This window comes from Motacilla alba, chromosome 1 (assembly GCF_015832195.1).
Source record: "Motacilla alba alba isolate MOTALB_02 chromosome 1, Motacilla_alba_V1.0_pri, whole genome shotgun sequence".
In the NCBI taxonomy this organism is placed as follows: domain Eukaryota; kingdom Metazoa; phylum Chordata; class Aves; order Passeriformes; family Motacillidae; genus Motacilla; species Motacilla alba.
This window is the reverse complement of record NC_052016.1, coordinates 25,519,014-25,540,131: the sequence shown is the minus strand read 5'-3', so window position 1 is coordinate 25,540,131 and position 21,118 is coordinate 25,519,014. Positions and strand designations below refer to the sequence as shown.

At 38.4% G+C, this 21,118-nt stretch overlaps 2 protein-coding genes across 9 annotated transcripts in view; one reads left to right on the top strand and one right to left on the bottom strand.

Annotated features, from left to right (window-relative positions):
• Positions 1-21,118, top strand: part of CMSS1 (cms1 ribosomal small subunit homolog) — a 223,453-nt gene that overhangs the window by 95,937 nt on the left and 106,398 nt on the right. For 2 of the 6 annotated variants that reach the window (XM_038133428.1, XM_038133454.1), the window contains exon 2: positions 18,503-18,553. The exons of 2 other annotated variants lie outside the window; for them this stretch is intronic. In XM_038133428.1, the coding sequence (XP_037989356.1) occupies positions 18,503-18,553 (51 nt within the window). Of the gene's footprint in view, positions 1-7,569; positions 15,403-18,502; positions 18,554-21,118 lie in introns of those variants that run through there. 2 more of the 6 variants (XM_038133463.1, XM_038133479.1) reach the window with 2 other exon arrangements.
• FILIP1L (filamin A interacting protein 1 like) overlaps positions 1-21,118 on the bottom strand; it is a 190,918-nt gene that overhangs the window by 96,284 nt on the left and 73,516 nt on the right. For 2 of the 3 annotated variants that reach the window (XR_005256483.1, XM_038133379.1), the window contains exon 3: positions 7,406-7,495. The exons of the other annotated variant lie outside the window; for it this stretch is intronic. The gene's annotated coding sequence lies outside the window, so the exon portion shown is untranslated. The remainder of the gene's footprint in view (positions 1-7,405; positions 7,496-21,118) is intronic. 3 annotated transcript variants of the gene reach the window in all.

Here is a 21,118-nt window from a genome sequence, read left to right as displayed (position 1 = left end):
AAACCTGATCATCTTTACCTTACTGCATCTTCATTGAGCCTTTCAAAATGAAGTTGTTGCTAAGGAGATATTGCAATGTAGAGCATTTCTTTGGGATCTGAACAGTGAAGAAACCTTAAAGCAAATTCTTGTTCTTGTGGTGTTCTTCAAATGTCTATTAAGTCAGTCTTATCCCAACTGATATCCTTTATGTTCGGTGATCAACAGAGTTTGTCAGAGATGTGGGGCTTTAAGATACAATTCAGTTTAGCAAGCAGAACTTGATCCTAAATGATTACTATTGTTCAGGGCCTGTAAAAATAGTTTGGAGGCTTAGTCACTACTACAGTAATAAATGTAGTGAGCAAGCTTTGAAAAAAATATTAAGACCAGTATCCCATGAAGCTATACAGGCCACCTGTGCAAGACAAAACCCTGTGGAGATTTAAGGCTGCCTTCCCAAAGGGCCTGTATGACACTTGTAAGGCAGAGCTTTGTCAAATTTGCAGCTGCATGGTTAGGCATGGACCCTGGTCATCTGCTCCCTGGCCTGGCAGGTCCAGCAAAGGCAGCATTTGGCCACTATCCAGCTGATGTAGCAGTGATGTTTGCCAGTGCTGCTCCGAGAGGTCCCAGGGGTCCCTGCTGTGCTCCCCACCCCAGCTGCCTCCAGGCCATGCTGCTGTCCCCACAGAGCTCCCCTGAACCTACTGACCTTGGCACTGGGGACAGCAGTGTGGCCTGGGAGGATGAAGGGACAGAAGGGAGGGAGGGAAGAAGCTCTTGCCAAAACACGTATGATAGTTTGGGGGGGGAGTGGCCATGTCACCAATGTTGGACTGTCATCATTGTCTCAGGGAAGCTGTGCATGCAGGGTGAACTGGACAGAGCATCTGGAAGACTGTAAATAACTCTGTGCCCTATTGTGGGACTAAATAAAGCTCATATGTATTTACATATGTAACGTTACCTGTCTCTAAAACTATCTAGGCAAACACGTTAGCAAACTCACTGCACTGTGAGGAAGAATTGTAAGGGCTGAGACCGTGATACCTTGTAAAAAAAGGATGACTCTGTGTCCATAATCAGATCACTTAATATAAATGCTTGTGCAGGACGGTTTTCACACTAGCTTTGCATATGTACCTAGCCTATCTGGCTGTAGGCAGTGAAGAGGGATGGAGTTGGTGTTCAAAGGGCACTTCCACAATTCCAAAGGTGGATTCCCACTTGGGAGAAGCCCTGATTTTTTCATGAGGTGTAGCAGCAGATTGGTTTGTTAAGTACCTAAACTCTGAAGCATGAAAGCCTCTTTCCTTCCCTGTTGTGCACTCTTTCTTCTTAAAGGAATCATTGTTGCTTCTCAGAATTCTTGAGCTTCTTGTTCAGTGCAACATACCAGAGTTTGCCTTGCTTAAGAATTGTCAGAATTGTAGCAGGAAAATTGTGAAAACAGATGGCTTATCAGCCTATTTAATTAGGTACTTCTGTCTCTAAGAAAAAGTCTTGAGGCAGTTATTAGCAACTGATACTCAGCAAAGAGGGCTTGTGGGGGACTCATTGTCGTTGTTCTGGGAGTACTTCAACTTAGTCTCTAGCAATGCTCAGAAACCAGAGAGTTTTTAACACAGCAGGTAAGCTAAACTCTGCAGAAGGCATCATTATGCCTTTGTGCGAACATATTTTGGGTGTGGGATGCAGTTGATTCTCTGTCTTCATAAAATGTAAAGTTGCACCAGGCTACCTATGCTGTTATATCCTGGGACAAGCCAACCATGACAGCTCAAATAGGAGAGAAAATGTTCAAGAGACATGTGATTTAGGACTCAGATATGCTGAGCAGTATCCATGAAGTAAATGGAAATAGTTACTTGCTCATAGCATGATGATGGCGGACACTCAGTGGATTGGTTTGCCACAGAATTGAAACAAAGTGAAGTATTTTGATGTACAGCATGTAGCTAAACCCCTGAGGTGAGTGCTACAGGATACAGCAGAGGTGTCAGTGCTTTCATTGAGGAGACCCACAGAGGAACAGTTTAGTTGTGGTAGTTCAGAAGGATGTTCTGAAGGCAGCTTAAATCCTTAAGTGACAGCTGAGAGCATGCTAGGAGAAGGATTGCTCCCATTGCTGTCTTTCTGCAAACATCTGCTTTTGGCCACTGTCAGAAAGGTTCTTGAACTAGATCAGCCTTTGGCTTTCCTGATGCATTTTTCCTGTAGCACAGGTAAGACTCCAGACTATTAGTTCTCCAGTACCTTTTAAAGCTAGGTAGAGAAACACATTTTGTAGCAATCCACTAATTATTTGCACTAGGGAGTCAGGCTAACTTTGCCCGTGCAATACTTTACACATTAGGAGTTAACTGCTGTCACGAGTCGTTATTTCCGTTGAGAAGAGTGATTCATCTTTCCATGAGTACTCAACAGATCTCTCAATGGGAATGAAATTTCAGCTCATGTCACCATTCTGTAGGAGAAAATACATATAGGAGCAGGACATTGTGTTTGGATACATGTGTTTTCTGTTGAACTGGGTTGTCTAAGAACTTCTGTCTCAAGTGTTTTGAGCAAATTTAGTATTTATTTGACCATGATTAGCTTCAGAATGGTAGTTGTGGAGGAGAGGGCTTGCTCTTATGGGCAGTACAGTCTCTCAAATGTGCCTCAGTCCTGATTAGAAAAACCAGATTTTAGCTGCTATAACGGCTACTGGGGATGGTTTTCCAATCAATGTTTTACCTGACATACATTTCTGCTGTATTCCTTTCATCCGTCTGGTGGAAATTTGTCTTTTCTTTTATTGCTTATCAGAATGGTCTATTAGAGATGTTTCTTACATTGGAAAAGCCTCTTGGGTAAGAGCTAACCATACTAGATATGCCTTCTTATGCCTTCTGCACTACTGTAACTGTAAAAATTTGAAAGAGTAACCATCTGGAAAACACAATTTCAGGATCTATAAATCCAGCATATCACAAGTTACCTTGCACTTCATTTGTGTCCCTGTGTTGAAATTTTGTTTTAATTTTTTGCTTCAGCTGTCTTTTTAATACTCGATATACAAACTTAGTAGGGGAGTTAGATAGAATTTGAAAAAATCTGAAGTTCAAATGTCAGTGTTATACAAAGAAAACAAATATGCTACTGAACAGCATCTGTATCAAGTTGAGGTAACAGTGTACATATTTTCAAGTATTGTATTTCTTGTGAAGAGATGTCTATGAAGGTTTAATCAAAGGGCAGCTTTTTGTGAGGGCTTTGAAACTGTGCACCATAACAGGACACAGGACTTTGATCTATTTAGTTTTAAGAACTAAATTTTGGCACAGTGTTTGTCCCAAATCCTAGTGTTCAGGAGTCAAGACATTGAGATCCCTAAATGATTTTCACAGCTCAAGCCAAGTACAGGAGAATCACTCTTGTAAGTGCAGGGTCCTAAGCTTTGTGCAACCACAGAAGTGATGACTGTCAGAGGAACACTGAGAATGTTATCAATCATTTTTTTCTTTTGGTGCTTCCTGCAGAACTCTATGGTTTAGACAATGATTGTGCTAAGAGGCTTTTAAATTGATGTAAAGACCAAGTTGATTTGACATGTTTTTTAATCAAGTGTTTATTAGTTGAAATAATCTTGGGTGTTTTTTGGCATAGCTTATGTTTGAGTGGGAAATTGAATCATTGTCAGAAGTCTGTGTATATTTGAGCATGTTAAGATGAAGTTACCAAATAGAACTGTGGGAGGCTTTTGGCTTGTGCTTAGTTAGTATAAACCAAAGCTCCTACCTTGCTGCCTCAAGAGCCACAAAAATGTTAATAGAAGTCAGAGATGCAAGAAAAAAAATGTATTCCATATAGCCTATCTACTTGCCAGTACTAGCTTTTTCCTTAGGTTACTTTCCACTATTTTGTTCCATCTAGTTTAAGGTATTACAAGGGATGAGACTTCCTCTGCATTCCTGTGGAAATTATTTTGCAGTCCTCATAAGACTGTGTGAATTTTTTTCCCTTATTTATATTTCCTGGTTCTTATATTTCCAGAGCAGAATCCACACCAAAACCATCAGGGGTTGCTTTCCTGTTAGTTTTGGCAAAATCATTCAGGCTTCCTTCTTGCTTCTGTCTGCTTTTGTTCCACTGAATGAACCAGTGAACATTCACATGCTGCAAACTACAAGTCTTTTAGGATAGGTGATACTTTGCTGAGGCCTGCTGTGAACGTTTTAAATAAATCTGCATGTATCAGATAAAGCAGCTGGAGCTCTCAGAGCTTCTTTTATTGCATTTTCTTTTGTTTCTCTCAGACTGGGTTTTCACACAAAGCCTTCCTAACTGGTTTCCCATGTTCTCCCTGCTTCCACCCCTCTTCCCTTAAACACTAGGGTACTTGTGCATAAGCCTTGCAGTAGGCTTATGGAATGGCCAATTATAGGCACTTAAAGCTAGACTAAGATACAGTCAATGATTCATCAGTAAGCAAAAGCTAAAATTAATAATGTAACCTGCCTGTAAGATTGGGCAGTTGTTTCCCATTTCATCAAAGATGATTTGTCCCCAAAGAACATGTTGCTTGTACGAGGACTGTTAGGTACCCAAGACAAATTAATTTGAATTGTTGTATGAGTCTCGAGGAACATGTCAGCTTTAGCAATTGTTTCAAACCCCGAAATATTTCTGGTCTATTATAATTTAATTTGTTCCTTCTATTTTATCTTTCAATTATGTATAATAAAATTAAATACATATTTACTGTAATTATTGTTACTAAATTCATCAGGAACTGTTGTGATAAGACAGGGAATGTTCATTTGAATGTTAGTTTCTTCCTAAGCATTTGTTTATTCAATTCATGAGCCAAGTGAAGTTATTGCAAATTGCTTACTTTTTCATTCTTTATGTTTTTCTTGGTTTGCTGAGCTAATTTCTTGTGTATTGACTTGCTTCTCAGCTTTTAACTTGAGCTGCTGTACACAACAAGGTGCACAGTGGCAGCTGCTTCTTGAAAAGTTGCCATTTGGAAGGCAGCATGGAGGTTGTCCTGCAGACCTGCACACACACGTATAACATACATTACATGTGGGTACGCCCTGCCTCAGATGGGAACAGAAGCTGCCAGAGGCATACAGAGACTTTCGTAACACAGAATCAGTTTTGTGAAAGATTTGGTTTTAAATCTTTTTCTCTCCCCAAGTGGAGTTCATAAATGCTTTCTTAGATCTGTTGTACATTCTGAAGTGTTTCACAGTTTGATAACAGATGAGCTAAGTCACTTGCTGCCAAAACCCTGCAAAGTGTGACAGTATGGAGCATAGGGAGGAATGCTGGTCTTTTAAAACTAAGCCAGCCTTTGTATTGTAATTAAATTATGGTTCAAATCACAAAGTCATCACAGAATTCTTGGAAGAAGATGCAAACTAGGATCACTGTACATAAAGGACATAAGGGGGGGAGCCTGTATACACAGTATACACCTGTATTCACCTGTATACACAGTGAAAAAGGAAAGTAAGATGTTTTGGATATCTCTCTTATCAGGATATTTGTGCTGCATGATCACAGTCTCATTCCAATCTTATTGGAATGAGCATTTTTAACACATACTCTGCACTCCTAGTTGCTCTTTGCTCAGAACCTTTTCTGGTGCCTGAATTGGAGAGATTGTGGTGTGGTGTAGAGCTGTTCTCATCTCCACAGCTCTTACACAATGTGTGGAAAAGCAACAAAGCAGAGAAACTTGCTTTTGGTGATACGGCAAGTTTGGATTATCTTAAAGCTGCTCCAAGGGAAGCCCTGGCCAGTTCAGTTCAGGAAACTGATAGCAAGTAAATTTACTTAAATGAAGGAGGAGTGGAACTTCAAAATAATTAAACACGTTAACTTTTATACAAGTAAAGCTTGTATGCCAGATACCATACTGTATCTTTGTGCCTCTGTCTGCCCTCCCACAGCCAGTGTAACACGGGTGCAGATTTTGGCTTGTTTAATGGAAATATGGGCATGATTGGTACAGATCAAAACAATTTTTGCTTCTGAGAGAATAATTCATGCACTGAGCTCATGATAGTGATTGTGTGAATGCTGCTTCCTATAGAAATTTAAAAGGCTTCTGACAGTCAGCCTGACCTGAGACAGCTAGTTTTAAAACATCAGGAAGTTTTGTGAAAGTATTGGGCATGGAAGTTTGTTGTGTAACCCTATAACTAAGTTCTGTGCAAATTCAGAGTACTCTTTGCTGCTTCTACAATTTTAGTGCAGCTTTATTGATGCTATTGAGCAAATGTACTATTTTATTTGTTGAGAGTCAGCCAAGTGGCTCTCTGTGGGAGAATGCTGATAAACCTGACTATTTTAAACCTGGGTCTCTCTGCTGCTTTTCAAACACAGTATGTCTCTTCCTTCTGTATATATCATGTTGTCTTGCCTCCCCATCCCTGGCTGCCACAAAGGTGGTAACACTTCTTAAGTTATCATCCCTCTTCATAATCTTGCTCTTTTTTGCTCACCTGTAAAGCTCAGTCTTTTACTTCCCTCTGTTAAACCCTTTGAGACTATTCAGCACCCTGAAAAGTCATTATTCTTCTAGTGTTCCTGCATGACTTCAATGTCTGTTTTGGTGAGGCGGTTAAGGAGTTAAAGGCTTGTGGAGTTTCAAAGAAATGCCGGACAGCTGCTGTAAAGTATTGCTACAAATCCTAGCTGACCTCATTCTTGTCAGACAACAGTGATAATATCCAAAAACAAGACAGGAAGTGTTTCAGGAAGGTGTGTGTTTTCATGCAAAGATATCAGAAATATGCTTTCTCCCAGGGCCACTTACCATAAGATCCATATTAATTTAAATGAAACAGTGAAATTCCAGGCTATGTTTACAGAAACATCATTTCAATCCAGAAAAAAATTTTGCTTGTTACTCAAATGTACAAATGGCAAAACCAATTGTGATAACTGCTGTATGTATTTAATATAATGATATTGCTGGCTGTATGAACCTACTTGTTAAATATATGGGGGCTTCACATAATTTTGGATTGTTTTGTTTACTATTTTAAGGGATATCTTTGACTTGAAAAAGTGGTAAAGGAGGAATACAAGTCTACTTACATTTTCTCATTTACTTTATGCTCAAGGACTGATTTGATATCTAATGTGCTTTTCACTAATTTAATCAACTGAGTTCCTTAGTAAGCAGAACAAAATCTCTTTTTTTCCCCTAATGCATTCTCTGACTTAAAATTTAAATTAGCTTTTAAAATATTTAACATTTTTCACCAATCAATCTACCAAGTTAACCATAAAGAGTGTCCTGTATATACAGATTCTTATTATTTTCATTGTACTGAAAAGTTCAGACATGAGAAAGCTTGTATTTTATTTATATTTTTCAGAAGTTCCCATATAAAAGCATGCAAATAAAAATAATTCCTACCGGTTCAGAGCTCTTCCACTGATAGTTAGGGATATTTTCCCTAAATTTCCTCTTAGTTGTCTCCAGAATTGTGCCTCTTATAGTATGAATCTGCAGTAAAAATCAAACGTAAATGATTATTTTTTAACAAGCATAAGTAAATACGGCTTGAGAGGTTTTTTCTTTAGATTTCAGAGGTTCTTATTTCAGCATAAGCTTGATAATTTTTTTATAAAATAATTTATTAAGACTTGATCCTGTAAAGATTCTACCATTTAAAATATTGCACATGAATGATATGATTAACTGAAGTCTAGCAGATGCCTGTAGGAATATTAAAATAAAGCACTGCTATTTGGCCTCTGCTCTTTGTTTAATTTAAAAACTTGTTTCTTCTGTACTTTTTTCCTATATTCTTCTATAGTTTAAAAAAATATTAATTTATGACGGTAGGGAGTAAACAAATTACAGCTGCTGGAACTCATGTAGGATTTCCTCTTTGGAAATTCGCCTGTTTGTGAAGCTGGGTCACTGACCTTGAAGGGTCCTTTGAAAAGTGTAGCTCATGTCCAGGGATCATGGGGATGCTGAATGGTATAATAGCCATTGGTTGGGCTTTTTTATAGAGATGTGACCTGGGACCTCAGGTGAGGTGCATGAGGAGATAAAGGTAGGCTAGTGGATGGAAGACCTGAGTGCAACTGAACTCAGCCCTGCTACATGCTAATGAATGAAACAAGTATGATCTGTGTTTTTGGAAAATGATCCAAGGGTGTAACAGAAAAGAAAGGGAAGGAAAATGGGATTATTTAGATACAGGAAGACATATTTTTTGTTGTTTGCCGGTATCAACTCATTTGATATACACACAGAGTTGTTTCAAACTGAATTATATTTTAGATTTGTCTGCTGTTCCTGGAAGTTATTTCCAAGAGTGAAAAACTGCATAATACATTTCTAGTATTAAACCATCTATTACTGATGGGTAATGACGGAGTAGAGGGAGAAGGCACCATTTAGTCTGGGTTAGCTCATGTGCTCTGGATAACTCTTTCTTGAACACTTAGATTTCTAAAGTTCTACTAGGCTATGTTGATTTCCCACTGCTTTCTGGATGTGATGAATTGTCTCCATGTCACTGTCAGGTAATCTCAAGTATTCCCATGATTGTCTGCCTCAAACTTTTTCAGGTAATGTGCCATTTGATCACTTTTCTATTGGCTATTTTAATAAGATAACAAATACTAGAAAGGCTGCAATAACACCTTTCAACAAAAGAAACATGTTTGAGTTTTTAAAATTAGAGATGCCCTGCTTTGTCACTTACATTTTATTTATTTTTGCTTTTAAATGCTAGAGGCACAAAATTTTGGATCTCTAGTGGCTTTCTTGTTTAAATTCTGAATTTTTGACAGTGAAGCAGGGAATTCATTCTCAAAGTCAAAAGGGAGAAAGTTTTTGTAATTACCAAACAGTTACAGATTCAGACACAGGAGGGAGATAAAATCAGAATCCTGTTTTACTAATTGTTTGTTAAAAGAAAAAAAAAAATTGTGAGATGCAGTGTAAATATTCACCTTACAAAATTATCTAGCAATGCAAAATATGAGAAATTGTGTTAGTCCATCAGTCTGTCTCCTTGGCTTTTTAAGGAGATCTACCACAAGGAACTTAAATAACGTGCTTTCTTGTAACAGTGATGTAAAAAATATGTAATTTAAAGGGTTTTTGTTTGTTTTGTATTTTTCTTCAAAGTGTATTGGGTTGGTTTTGACCAGTAAATGTGGATTTTGTTTCTGTTCAGTCCATAATTCCAGCCAGTTCTGTGACTGTCCCTTTTTGATCTCAGTGTATTCTGATCTTTCTCCTGCATCTTTAGACAGGCATCTGAAGCATTTACCTCTTCATTAAATGTATAGAAGAATTTGGCACTTGTCTTGGTATTCTGAAAGAAACTAAAACCAGGCTGTTGTGGTTGTCCTCATGAAAGTCTCTTCCATGGTATACACAGAACATCAAGGAATATATTTTCTTACTGCTTAGAAAACTCTGTTTAAATATCGGCAGATTTGTTGGTGAAAAGGGTAGAATTTCTGAATTGATTTGGTGGGGTTTTTTTAAAAATCCAAGCAATTGAGTTTTTTGTTAAATTAATGTTTTAAACTTTGTGCTACTGAGCTTTTAAAGTTGGATAACTGAAGTAAGGCTTGGCATAGATGAGTTAAAGGTGTCATTTTTGTGAAATACCTGTGAAACTTAGAAATGCTCAAAATCACAACACCCTGCTCTCTCTTGCGTACTTGGAATGACACCTACATATGAATATATAACCTACAGGAAATATTAAAGTATTCACAGGCATGAAAGTCCCAATAGTGGCAAGGGTAGGTAGTGTTTCCAAAGAGCAAGGCTGTAGTTTAGGGTGGTTAGACATGCCTTCCTTGAACGAATGGGATAGGATACCTAGGTCACTGCACTGTTGTCACCTCTCTCCACACTTACAGCCTATTTATGTACTTTTTGAGTAGTAGTTGCACAAACCCTCTTGACAATTTTCTTACAGAATTCTTGAAATCGCTCCGAGGAAACCATTTGCATTGCACCTGTGGCAGTTTGCTAGAAGTTGTGTGTGCTCCGCTTTGACTCCTCGCCCTGCTTTCAGAGGGTACCATTTGGCTCTTCTGAGCCTGTTTCTGCTCTGCTAAAGGGGGTAGTGATGCTGCCCTGTTTTGGTAAGGCATCCTTCTGATCAAGAGGTGAAAGACCAGCTAGAGCCTTCTTTTTACCTATCTCAAGAGAGCTTTAATACAAACTGCATGAAGGCCTGCAGTCTCTGAAGGAGATTTAAGGGAATCCTGCTGGGATTTGATTCTGTGTCTGAGTCATTTGAGCTTGTTTTTTGACCCATTAATAAACCCTTGTCACACTACTGCTGCTGCCTTTTGTTACAGTCGTTACATTCCTCTGGAGTCTCTGTAGCCATTGTCTGCTCTGTTTCTTTGGTTTTGTTTTTCTTCGCTAGGAATAGATTTTTAACTTGGCAGAAGGCATAAAATTCGGTTGCCACCACCAGAAAACTCAGTGTGTTTGCAAGGGCTATATAGTAGCTGTGCAAGCTCCACTGCATGTTCCCTTTGGCGAAGTGCAGCTTCCTTCTCACTTCAGTAGGTGTGCAGCCTTACTGGGCTGTGAGTGCCCCTCCTCCTTGCCATTCTGCCGCTCGTACTGGCAAAGGAAGCAGTGTCACTGAGGAAGGTATAGAGAAAGCCTCTAAGGACCCAGATCTGTGCTGTGGGATATTCAACCCTGCAGAAAGCTCTTCTCACCCTTTTGTGTGTGTGTGGAGGCAGGCTCTCCCCATGGGACAGATACCTAATGGGTTTGAAAGAGTCTCTGTGGCCTTTGGCTTTCTGTTGAGTGTGTGTGGGCCATTTAGAACAGACAGCTTTCTCAGAGGGGACAAAGGTCAGTTTAAAATTTTTAGGTGTACTATGTAATGCAATCTGCTGTTGGCAGATTTGGAAGATACCCATGAAATCTTTGTAAAGGAAGAGGCCGTTTGTTTCCAAGAGAAAGTTTCGGATGCAGAGTGGGAAGAGGGGTATTTGCTAGATATGTCTGAAATATGTTTGTTTTGAAAGCCACCATTGAATTAGGTGTAAACTGTGAGCCTGGTTTATATTCCTCAGGGCAGGGGAAGATGGAATCTGTTGTTTATCTGAGTGCAGGTTTTCCCCAGGGTGCTTATATACACTACAGAATATTCATTAAGCTGTTGGAATTGTATCTCTAAATCTTTTCTTTGATTTCAAGTCTTAAATTTAAAAAGACAAGCCAGATATTCCCACTCCTCCCAAAATAAACCTAAGTTGTGAAACTGTCCTTAGCACTTTTGCTGAATGAAGCACAAACACCTATTGTTTTCTGGCAAACCCTGTTTATCCATGTAGACACTCTTCTGAGAGCTATTTCACTGTGTCCACATTGTCTTTACCTGACCTTCAGAAAGACTGATGACAAAGGGAATATTTGTAAGGCAGATTACTGCCTGTTTAAGATTTGGGGTTATCTGTGTTTTCCAGCACATGACATTGAACAGCTACCAGGAACAAAATAATTTTTTGCATCTCTCAAGTTACTGTTGGCTTTAAAGCAAGAAGGCAGGAAAGGGACATGCGATTTACATAAGTTTAGAAAACCTTCAAAACATCTCTTTTAAAATTTTAAGAGGTATAGGGCTACTGTCATGGCATGACAGAGAAGCTTTCCAAACTGGTTTGAGAAGATAAGTGCATTTTCTTTGTTATTTTTGCATTCAAGTAATATTGTGATTATTGTGCTACCATTTAGCTATACAGTTGGTCATATTTTGTACACTACTTTTAATATTGTGAAAAGGATGCCATTAATAATAAGCAGGAACAAAATAGTTAGCTGGTTTTAACTGAGGTGACACATTTCGGCTGTTTCAGCTCAGCTCTGGTAGAGGGTCAAAGACAAAGGAGATTTCAATTTCTAGAGCTTTGCTTTAAGATTGATAGTAGACCTGCAACCCTGTGGTTCAAAGTCATGAAGGTAAGAAATTTATTTGGCAGTTCACAGACCTGTTGCTAAGATAAAATGAGAGGAAAGTGAGGAAAAAAGGAGTGTTCAATGGGAAGGAAGTATCAAGAAAATAGACAGTCTCCTTAGGAAGACTTAGAAACAGATGAAGCCATGAGAAACTGAACAAAATACTATCATAAGAAGTGGGTTTGCCATACACGTAGAGTTAAGCACACATTTTCTGTGGTGCTCTTCTGGAAATTGCTACTATGAAATAGCTTTTGTGGGACTTGAGTTTTAATGCAGCGGCTGTGACTACCTGCACACCTTGATTTGGGTGATAATTTTGTTTGTTTCAAGAAACTAAGGATAATTCCATTCTGCTTTTAAGGTAATCTACAGGGTTTTTCATTTGCTTTAGAATGAATGGCAGTGATCTGCCCTTCCTTCAAGTGGCCATTACTTTTACAGGTTATTTAAGGTGAAATAGCCATATACAATAATGTAGATTATAGCCACATTTATCAAAGTGACTTTTATCAATTCAGACTAAGCAATAATTTTTAAAAGAAATTCTGAAGTTTTACATTTTTCACTTCACTTGTCCCAGTGATTCCCCTTATCCTTTTTATATTTTGTGCAGTAACCAAGATACCTGGCTGAGACATAAATCTTGCCTAACAGTACACTTTGTACTCATTGTACAACTGGTTCCCAACTGTACACTATAAAAGATGTTTAAAAACATCTAGACTAACATGGAAATTACGTAACTGTGGTAAAAACTTCAAAAGAAAGCTTGGGGGTTTCCCCCCCGCCCCGTTTGCTTTGTTTTGGTACATGTTTGGGCTGGATTTTTATCCGTGCATTCTCGCAAATCCTTCGTATTTGTACTCTTAACTGGTTCATCAGGAGCTTTTAGTGAAGTATGTCATCTCATGGTGGGAAGATACCTTTTTTTGTTTTTCCTTTTTCGTAGTTTCCATGTTCTTTTAGGGTGTGGTTCAAACTGAAATGAAATTTAGGTTGGTCTTTCCTTTTTTTGAGCTGCCAAAGGGTTTGTTCTGTTAGTATTGCTCGGCTCCCTGTAAATCAGACATTCTTCTTGGGCTGCGTCAGGTTACTAATGACATGATTAATGCAGGAAGGGTAGAGAAGGATGACGTAGTGGCTCATGCAAAGTTTACCTGAGAATTATCTGTAGCTCTCTACTGTTTAGTGTCTGTGTGAGTCATGGCCTGAAGCTCTGCCATTCCCTGTTCTTCAGCTGGGCAAAATCACACTTACCTCATTCTATGTATGCATTTCTCCCTTTCCTGCCAGATCTGATTAGAAGCACTTTTGTTTTAAACTGTTTATGAAACATTCAATACACTTTTTGCAGATAGCTGACCATAAGGCTAAATGAAAAGTGCCATTAGATATCTGTGATCCAGACAGCTTTAGAAACTTTCTCTGTCCTTACATGAATTCTGATTTTTATCAACTGAAGTCTTTTTCACGCTCATGGGTTTAACATTGATAGTGTATTGACATTAGTGAGGTTTGCAATAGGACTGTGAGTCAGTTGCTGTCCCTCTCCTGTTTCTTCTTGTGTATTTGTACAGATAAAAGATTACAAAATACAAACAGCAAGTTTGTGCTGCTGTCTCTGGCTTTTGGAACTTCCTTGGGCTGCAGGTGCAAGAGTTCCCATCAAATCTGGTTCACCTATTGATTCCTTAATGAAGCATTTGGGAAATTCATTGTACTGATATGAAAACACGGGCATGTTCTCTGATATGCTTTGAAGCCTTGGTCATTCCCTTAGTGAGGGCTGGCTCAATGTACATGCAGACAATATTTGTTCTGCTGTTTGTGTGTGAGTGTCCATTAACTGTCACATGTTCTCAAGTCTCTCTTAAAAGACCAAAACTAAGTCAATGTAGAATTTTCAAGTAATGCTGATTATTTTTTCAAGATTCCTTTGTTTTCTCTGTAGAACTGTCACAAAGTCTTTGGCATCCTTCAGGACTTCAGCTTTCCTCAGCTGAAACTGTCACCTATTCTCTGTGTGAGCTGCTGTCTGAATTATCTTGTGCAAAAAGTGGTTAATGTTTAACTGTACAAGAATATGCTGAAAGCAGGCTATCATTTTCCAGCCAGCTTGTATCTCACAACCTGCCAAAGCCTATATCAGGAACACAATGTGTGGGAAAAACTTCTAAAATGATAGACAGAAAAATGACTTGTGGGAAACCTGAAATGCGTTGAGACTCATTCTGTTACTAAAGAATGTTTTTACAAGCACAGCATTTTTACACACCTTTACTTTCTGAAATTTTCAAAAATGGAAGCTTGAGTGCATAACATTTGTGGAGAGTGTAAACAACCTTGATAAGTGGAAAGGTGACATTTCTTGGAAATAATATTGCCTTAAGAGAAAAGAATGGTCAAATTGAATAATTAGCCAGAAAAACCCAAAACCAACCCAACTTAGTTCTAAAAGGCTCAACTACCTCTAATAAAGAGATAATAAGTTTTATCTCAGGCTATACTGATGCCTGAGACAAAACTTTATGTGCACTTTGATTACATTTTGCAAACATATCTTACAGGAAAACAAACATCCTATGATCTGTTAATCTCAAAAGATGCACCAGACAAGTAAATTCTTATTGTAAACATATCATTAAAATATCTAAAAGTTCTCTAATGCAATGTGAACACTTTTTTCCTACATTGCAGCATATGCTAATAGAGTTAATGATTATAATTACCCAGATGCCTAAATGGGGATGGCAAAAGTTCATGTTCAGCTTAATGTTGTCTGCATTTAATTTTCCTGCTTTTAAAGGAACTGTTTACATTAAAGAGTAACATAGATTTTATTCAGTGAGTCAGTGTTTAGGCAAAAAATAAGCATATTGTTTGACACGTGCCTTTATGTAAGCTGTGTTTCTAGAATCTGTCTTTCAGTTTGAGCAGTGAAATGGTATTTCTGGCTTTTGTTTTCTTCTGGTGAAATAACCAGTGCCTTGGCTGTAGAACTGATTTTTTGCTTTAGGTCCATACTCCTCTTTTTTCATGCTTGCAACTAGAAAATAAATCAAACAAGGCTTTAAAATGTCTTCTTTTTTTTTTTTTTTTCCCAAAATTGAAAGGCACTGAATGAAATAGAAGTGTAAAAAGTAACTGTTCTGTAAAACTGCTACCTTCACTTGTGCAGGTTTATGAGGCAGGACATCGCCGCCCTCAAGTTCATCAGGCTGTGGTTGTCTCTTGCTGCACAAAGCAGCAAAGAGCCCTGGAGAGAGAGAGAGAGAGAGAGAGAGAGAGAGAGAGAGAAAGCTCTGTCTGGCTCCTTGGCTCAGGCAAACCCACAAATCCAGAGGAACCTTTGATTGAGGAAGGACCTGAGAGGCAGGAAACAGATGTTGGCAGCAGTGTCCCGGCTCAGGTAGCCAGATAACAAATGTACCAAGCCAAAATAGGTGAGTGGGTTAAATGGCTATAACTGTAGCTCAGTATTATTTATTTGGCTACTTAAATCCAGGTTTACCTAAGGACTGCTCTGTCTTTTGCACATGCTTTTCTTTGTTTGGCATTTGTGATGTGTTGTCAAGCTTCAGAGACCTTGTCTGATAACACCAAGGTCACCCACCACGTGTTTCTGTGTGCAGTTAGGTACTTTTCTCAAAGGCTTGCTAGGTTCATCCAGGTATTTCAGTAGTTATTATCTTCTGTGTGGCCAAAGATCACCATGCTTAGGGTGATGCAAAAAGACATCATCAGAGTCTTACATATTCAGAAAAAGTCCTTTGAAGTCTCCAAAACAATGAAGATTTAGTATTTTAGTTTTGCTGTGTATGCTTTTCTTCCTGTGGCCTTTGCTAGTACATTAGTTGTATCAGCACCATAGGAAGCCTGCAGCAAACTATTTCACTTTGGTGTTGGCATCTTCCAGGGAGAGTGCATAGAAATGCATTTTCCAATCTGCTTTCAGGTTTTGGATGTTTTGATATCCATTCATCAGTTGAACAGTCTCATATTCCAAGATCCTGAAGGATATGGGGAATCTCAGGGTTAAAAAATAAAATAAATTTAAAAAACACAAACAAACGCACAACAAAACAAAAACTCAAAAAAAGCCCAAATAAACAAAACAAACAAAAATGCCACCCTTGAGTAGTACAAGTGGAATTGAAAAAAACTATTATCTCGGGGGGAAGCATGATGCTTCAAGGTTGTGCCACGAAGACATTGCTTGTCAAAGAGAGGTGGTCCATGCTTGTGATGCAGTGGATCAGCAGTGCAGAGGTCTGTGCCTGGAACCTTTCTTTTGGGTCCTCTGGCTTTTAAGAAGGGCCTGGACAGCGCCTCTGTGATGGGATTTCGTGCATTTTGTTTGAGGCTCTGCGTCAGTCAGGTGTTTCTCAGAAGCAAAGCCTTTGTTCCTGGTTTGTTGGTAGCCTGTCTGTACTTCAGAACCCTTTCAGGGCCATTGCTGCCTGACTCCTGGCTCACTGTGGGAGCCTTTAGTCTGAGCTCCTGCAGGTAGACAATGACAGGGGAATTCAGAGGGTTTTTCAGTGCCTTTGGTCTTTGGTTAACAACATGAGAAAAGTGCATAATGTTACCATCAGAGATCTTTCTTCATTCCTGTTCCAGATTTCCTCTTGGGGTTTGGTGAGTTTGTCTTGTTTTTAGATAGTCCTGATTTTCCCTCATCTCCCATGATTGCTGCTGCCACCATTTTTCCATTTGAGAAGGTGTTTCCAGAGATAACCTCTTAAGCTTCCTGAGTGCAACCCTGTGACATTTTTAATTTGTACATGTTATTTTCTGCCACTTCTCTAGCGTTGGAAATTTCCATTTCCCAAATCTCTTTAGGAGAGGTAGGAAAAAACTCGCTTTGTGCGGGTAATGAGGCATAGGTGGTGTATTTGTCTTTTAGATCTCTATAACAAATATTTTCCATTTCTGAATTTATTTAACCCCCCCTTGGTTGTAAATATTGGAATGTGCTGACTGGGGATTTGTTTTAATATCATATAAAGGTTTTTCTCTTGTAGTGATTCTCCTAAATGCATGAAAAAGATAGCAAGTCACAAAACTTAACACTGCTATAGAATTTTAGAAGCTGGTTCAGATATGAAGAGAGTTTGTTTCCTTAGTTGAATACCACTTAGTAAAAATGTAATTAAGCTGTTTAAAAGTATTGGATCTCATACTTCTGTCACTAACCTGTTGTTCTAGGGAAGAAGGACTTTTATCTGTTTTTCAGTCATTCACAGTGTTGGGGATGGACCAGCTGAGAAATTTGAGATTATAAATTTGATGATAATAAGTTTTAGCAAATTTCATTCCTGTGGCTTCCCAGGTAGGAGAGAGAGAGCTTGGTGTGAGCTTGTGGACCTACTTACATTTTTTCAAATCCCCATGAGACACAAATTTATGGGGAGCCAAACCACGTTGGTTCCACTGTTTGTAGAGCTTCTTGCTCTTTTCTGTGGTGGTTTTTCAAAATCAAATTATGTCTGACTTTGCTAAACTTCTGTTGTGTTGCTAGCTTTACTGTGTATGTTCCAGTTGCTAAAATACAAGAAGCCACAAAGGGCGCCAGTGTAATAAACAAGAACAAATAAGGAGAGTCTGAAATGCTGTTTCTTGCAGATAGTTGACTTAAAATCTGATATAAAAATGTTTCTGTTTTTGGTATTTATTTTATTTATAACTTTCTTACACCACTATGAACTTCTTTTCTTCCACTGGAATAAATACAAGAGGACTACTGCTCACTTGCAGCTATTTAAGAAATGCAAGCAATGAAAGTAAAAAGTACTTCAAATTTGAGAATTAGTTTTTATCTAAAAGTAATGATTTTACATTCTGATGTTAGATCTGTTTTCAATTCTGTATGCATGTTCCTAAGGCAAATTTTTGAAAACATTAGCTTCTGATGAAAGTTGAAGTTTCTGATTTTTTGTCTTTTCTTATTTCTGATTACCATTTAATATAATGAAATAACCACCATGATGCTTGTTCTTACTTTAGCTGTAGTTATTTACAAATAACAAGTATTGGGCATGGAAAACTATGATTATAAAAGCAATTTGGCCTGATAGATATCCTTCTAAACCCTCCTATTTATGTCTGACAAGAGTATGAGATTACATTCAGTTTAAATTTGAGTCCTGTATTAAAAAATTTCTGAATTTTTGTGGTCCAGCCTCCTCTTTGAAACCTTGAAAATTACCTATTTGAAGCTTGTGTCGGCATAGTCCTTGCTACGGAATTGCTCCAATTTTCTTTAGAGACCCATCACTTCAGGCAAAGTGTTTTTATATTCCCTTGTCACGGTGCTTCAAGACAAGTTTCCTTCCGCTAAAATGGTTTCCTTTATTGCTTATTTGTTTATATTAGTAGTGGTTCCCCTCATAAGGTTAATTACTGTTTCAAAGAAATTGCAATTTCCTGTTCTGGTTTACTTTAGATTTGTTTGGGAATTCTTTCTATTTTGAAGGTGTAATGCTCCAGGGGATGATTCTTAATCTTTTTTACCTTTTCCTCTCTCTTTTTTTCTAATTTTAGGTAAGGATGAGTTTTGCATTGATTTCTTGGTTTTGAAGAATTTCTGCTTGGGTAAAGTATTAATCTCTCTATCTTCCTTTAGAAAATTGTGTTCTTTTCCTCTGTATTTAAGGGAAGAGGGGGAATTATTGGCCAAAGCTAGTGCTGTGCCCTTTTAAACACTCTGATACAGTTGCTGGAAGAGAATTTGAAAATTTCAAGTAGGTGTTTGGGTTTTTCTTAATGATTTTCTATATGCAGGATGACAGTAGAAATGTACAAGCAAGTTATTAACTGTCACCTGTTGTAATTTGGAGACGTTTGAAATATATTTCCCTTAAATGAAGCAATGTACTGCTTCAGATTTCTTGTGGAATACCTGCATGCTCAGAGGCCTTGCCCAAATATATAATAAGGCTTATATAGTAGAAGCTCTTTGTCTGTCTATATCCAAGAAGAATTTAAAGCTAGATAGTAAAAGTAGGTCAGCTAAACACAGACTGAAAATTAAATGGTAACTCAACAGGGTAATTAACACATGTTGCAATACCAGGATTTCAGAGTTGTTTCTCCTTTTTTTGAAATAAAAAATCCTGGTATGACTTTACTGTGTCATAATGATGAGGGGGCTGTACTGAGCTGTGGTTTTCCCTCTGCAGCCATTACTAACTGTAGAGTTGGAAACTTTCTGTTAAGAGGCTGCAATCTCAAGATAAAAGATCTTTCATTTAGCAAGCCTTGAGACAACTTCTGATTATAGGAGAATTGGTTTATTGTGGAAAGTAATGCAACTATAAATATGACTTCCTGTGCAGTAGACATGTTTGCCAGTTTCTGGAAGCTTGAAAAAGGAGATCTTGTCTGGTTACAATTCACAATCAACCTATGGAAAGGAGTTGGGAACAGCAGACCGTTTCTTTTATCAGGGACACTCTTGGTTCAAACTACTGCAGTTCTGCTTTTTCGTTCTTTTTCCTCTACAAGTACAGTTTTAATTAATCAGTGGGAGGCCCAGCATGAGGTAAAGCTGGAAATCAACAATTTGAATCCTGTGGTTCTTAATAGAGAATTAATGAAAACAGAGGTATTGCTATCTCCTTGGTCAGAAAATATGTCATTTGGACAGTATCTAAAGGTAGGCTCTGGGCTGTTGCGTGCATAATATTCCTTTGGGGTTTGTCTAGTTTTAGAATATCAAAACTTAAAACAAGAAATAGTGTAATTCATACTGGGGAATAATCCCGATCTTTAAAATTCTCTAGCACTTATATTGCCACAGCTTAGTCAGAAGGACCCTCTGGAGTCATCTAGTCTCTTCCTTTGTGTAATATAAGGCAAAAATCTCTTGCTTGTTATTCAAACAGATTTTACGTGGGCTTCAGCCTGCAATAAAGTCACTGCAAACTGTGTTAATTTTAATTTTTCTCAAGTCTTAAATATGCTCCTTCCTTGCCATTCTATTTGAAGGGCCATTAGAGATGCTCTTGAAGGAAAAGTTTGAGATGCTGTGCTTCTAGAGACAAAGCTTGTAGTTGCCCAGAGGTGGGTGTATGGTGTTTGTCTTTATCTTTACGGCTCCACATGAAACTGGATCTCAGGTGGCCTGAGGAAGAGGTGAGAAGCAGTGTGACAAGGACAGTAGGGTAGAGAAGTAGTGGCACTTGATGGCATGAGAGTGAGGAAAAGGTGTGAGAAAGCTGGCATCAATCACTGCTTCAGAAAGGGAAGAAAACATTGATCTAGGATTTAAAAGGTAGGATTCCTATACTTGTTCTCTATATACTGGCCTTGACCATGTTCTTGTTTTTAGAGTAACCAGACTTAGAAGAGATTCAGGCCATTAGGTGGTTCTCAGTGGGAGAAACCACATTAGTGGTTCTCAGTGGGAGAAACTTTAGAGGAAGAAAGGAGAAAGCGCTTATGCTCCATGTCCTGCACACGCTCTTGCTTATGTACTTTCACTCACTGTTGTCCTTTCCTGGCAATCTCTTTTGTTGGTTAAAGAATTACCATATTTGAGAGTTTGAGGCTGAGCACAGCTTTAATTACCTGTCTGGAATATTGCATTAGTTTCACTCTGTCAGCTACCCACCTCCATATGCTCTCTCACCCTACTTGTGTCCAACTGCCGTGTACTCCACAAAGGACCAGAAACCTGGACATTGTGCCCCTGCTCTGGGCCACATCAGCATGCAGTACATGTATAAATACTGCGCACACAGCACAAGCCTTGGCCGTGTGGATAGCCTTGCTACAGTGCAGTTTTTCTTTTTTCTCTTCTATGTGTTGTTTTCTGAATGGACAGCGGCTTGGGGGCAGGGAGGAAAGAACAATACACTGTGAAAAAACCCTGGATTTCAATTCCTTGAGATCAGGTTTTGCACTGGTTTTATAGAGTCACTTTTTGTCATTCAGTTAAGAAAACAATTAATAGACCTAGATTTAAGTACAGATAGAAACACTACTTTCTTTGATCTGAGTTCTGTCCTGTGACTTGAAGGAGCCACATTCCTACAGACAAACTGTCTCCTCTGAAGGTCTTCACTATCATAAAGCTCCTAATCTGGGGAAGAAATGAAGTATGCAGTTCAGATTATTTTAAAATATAAATTTAACTTTAAAAAAAAAATTAAGTGT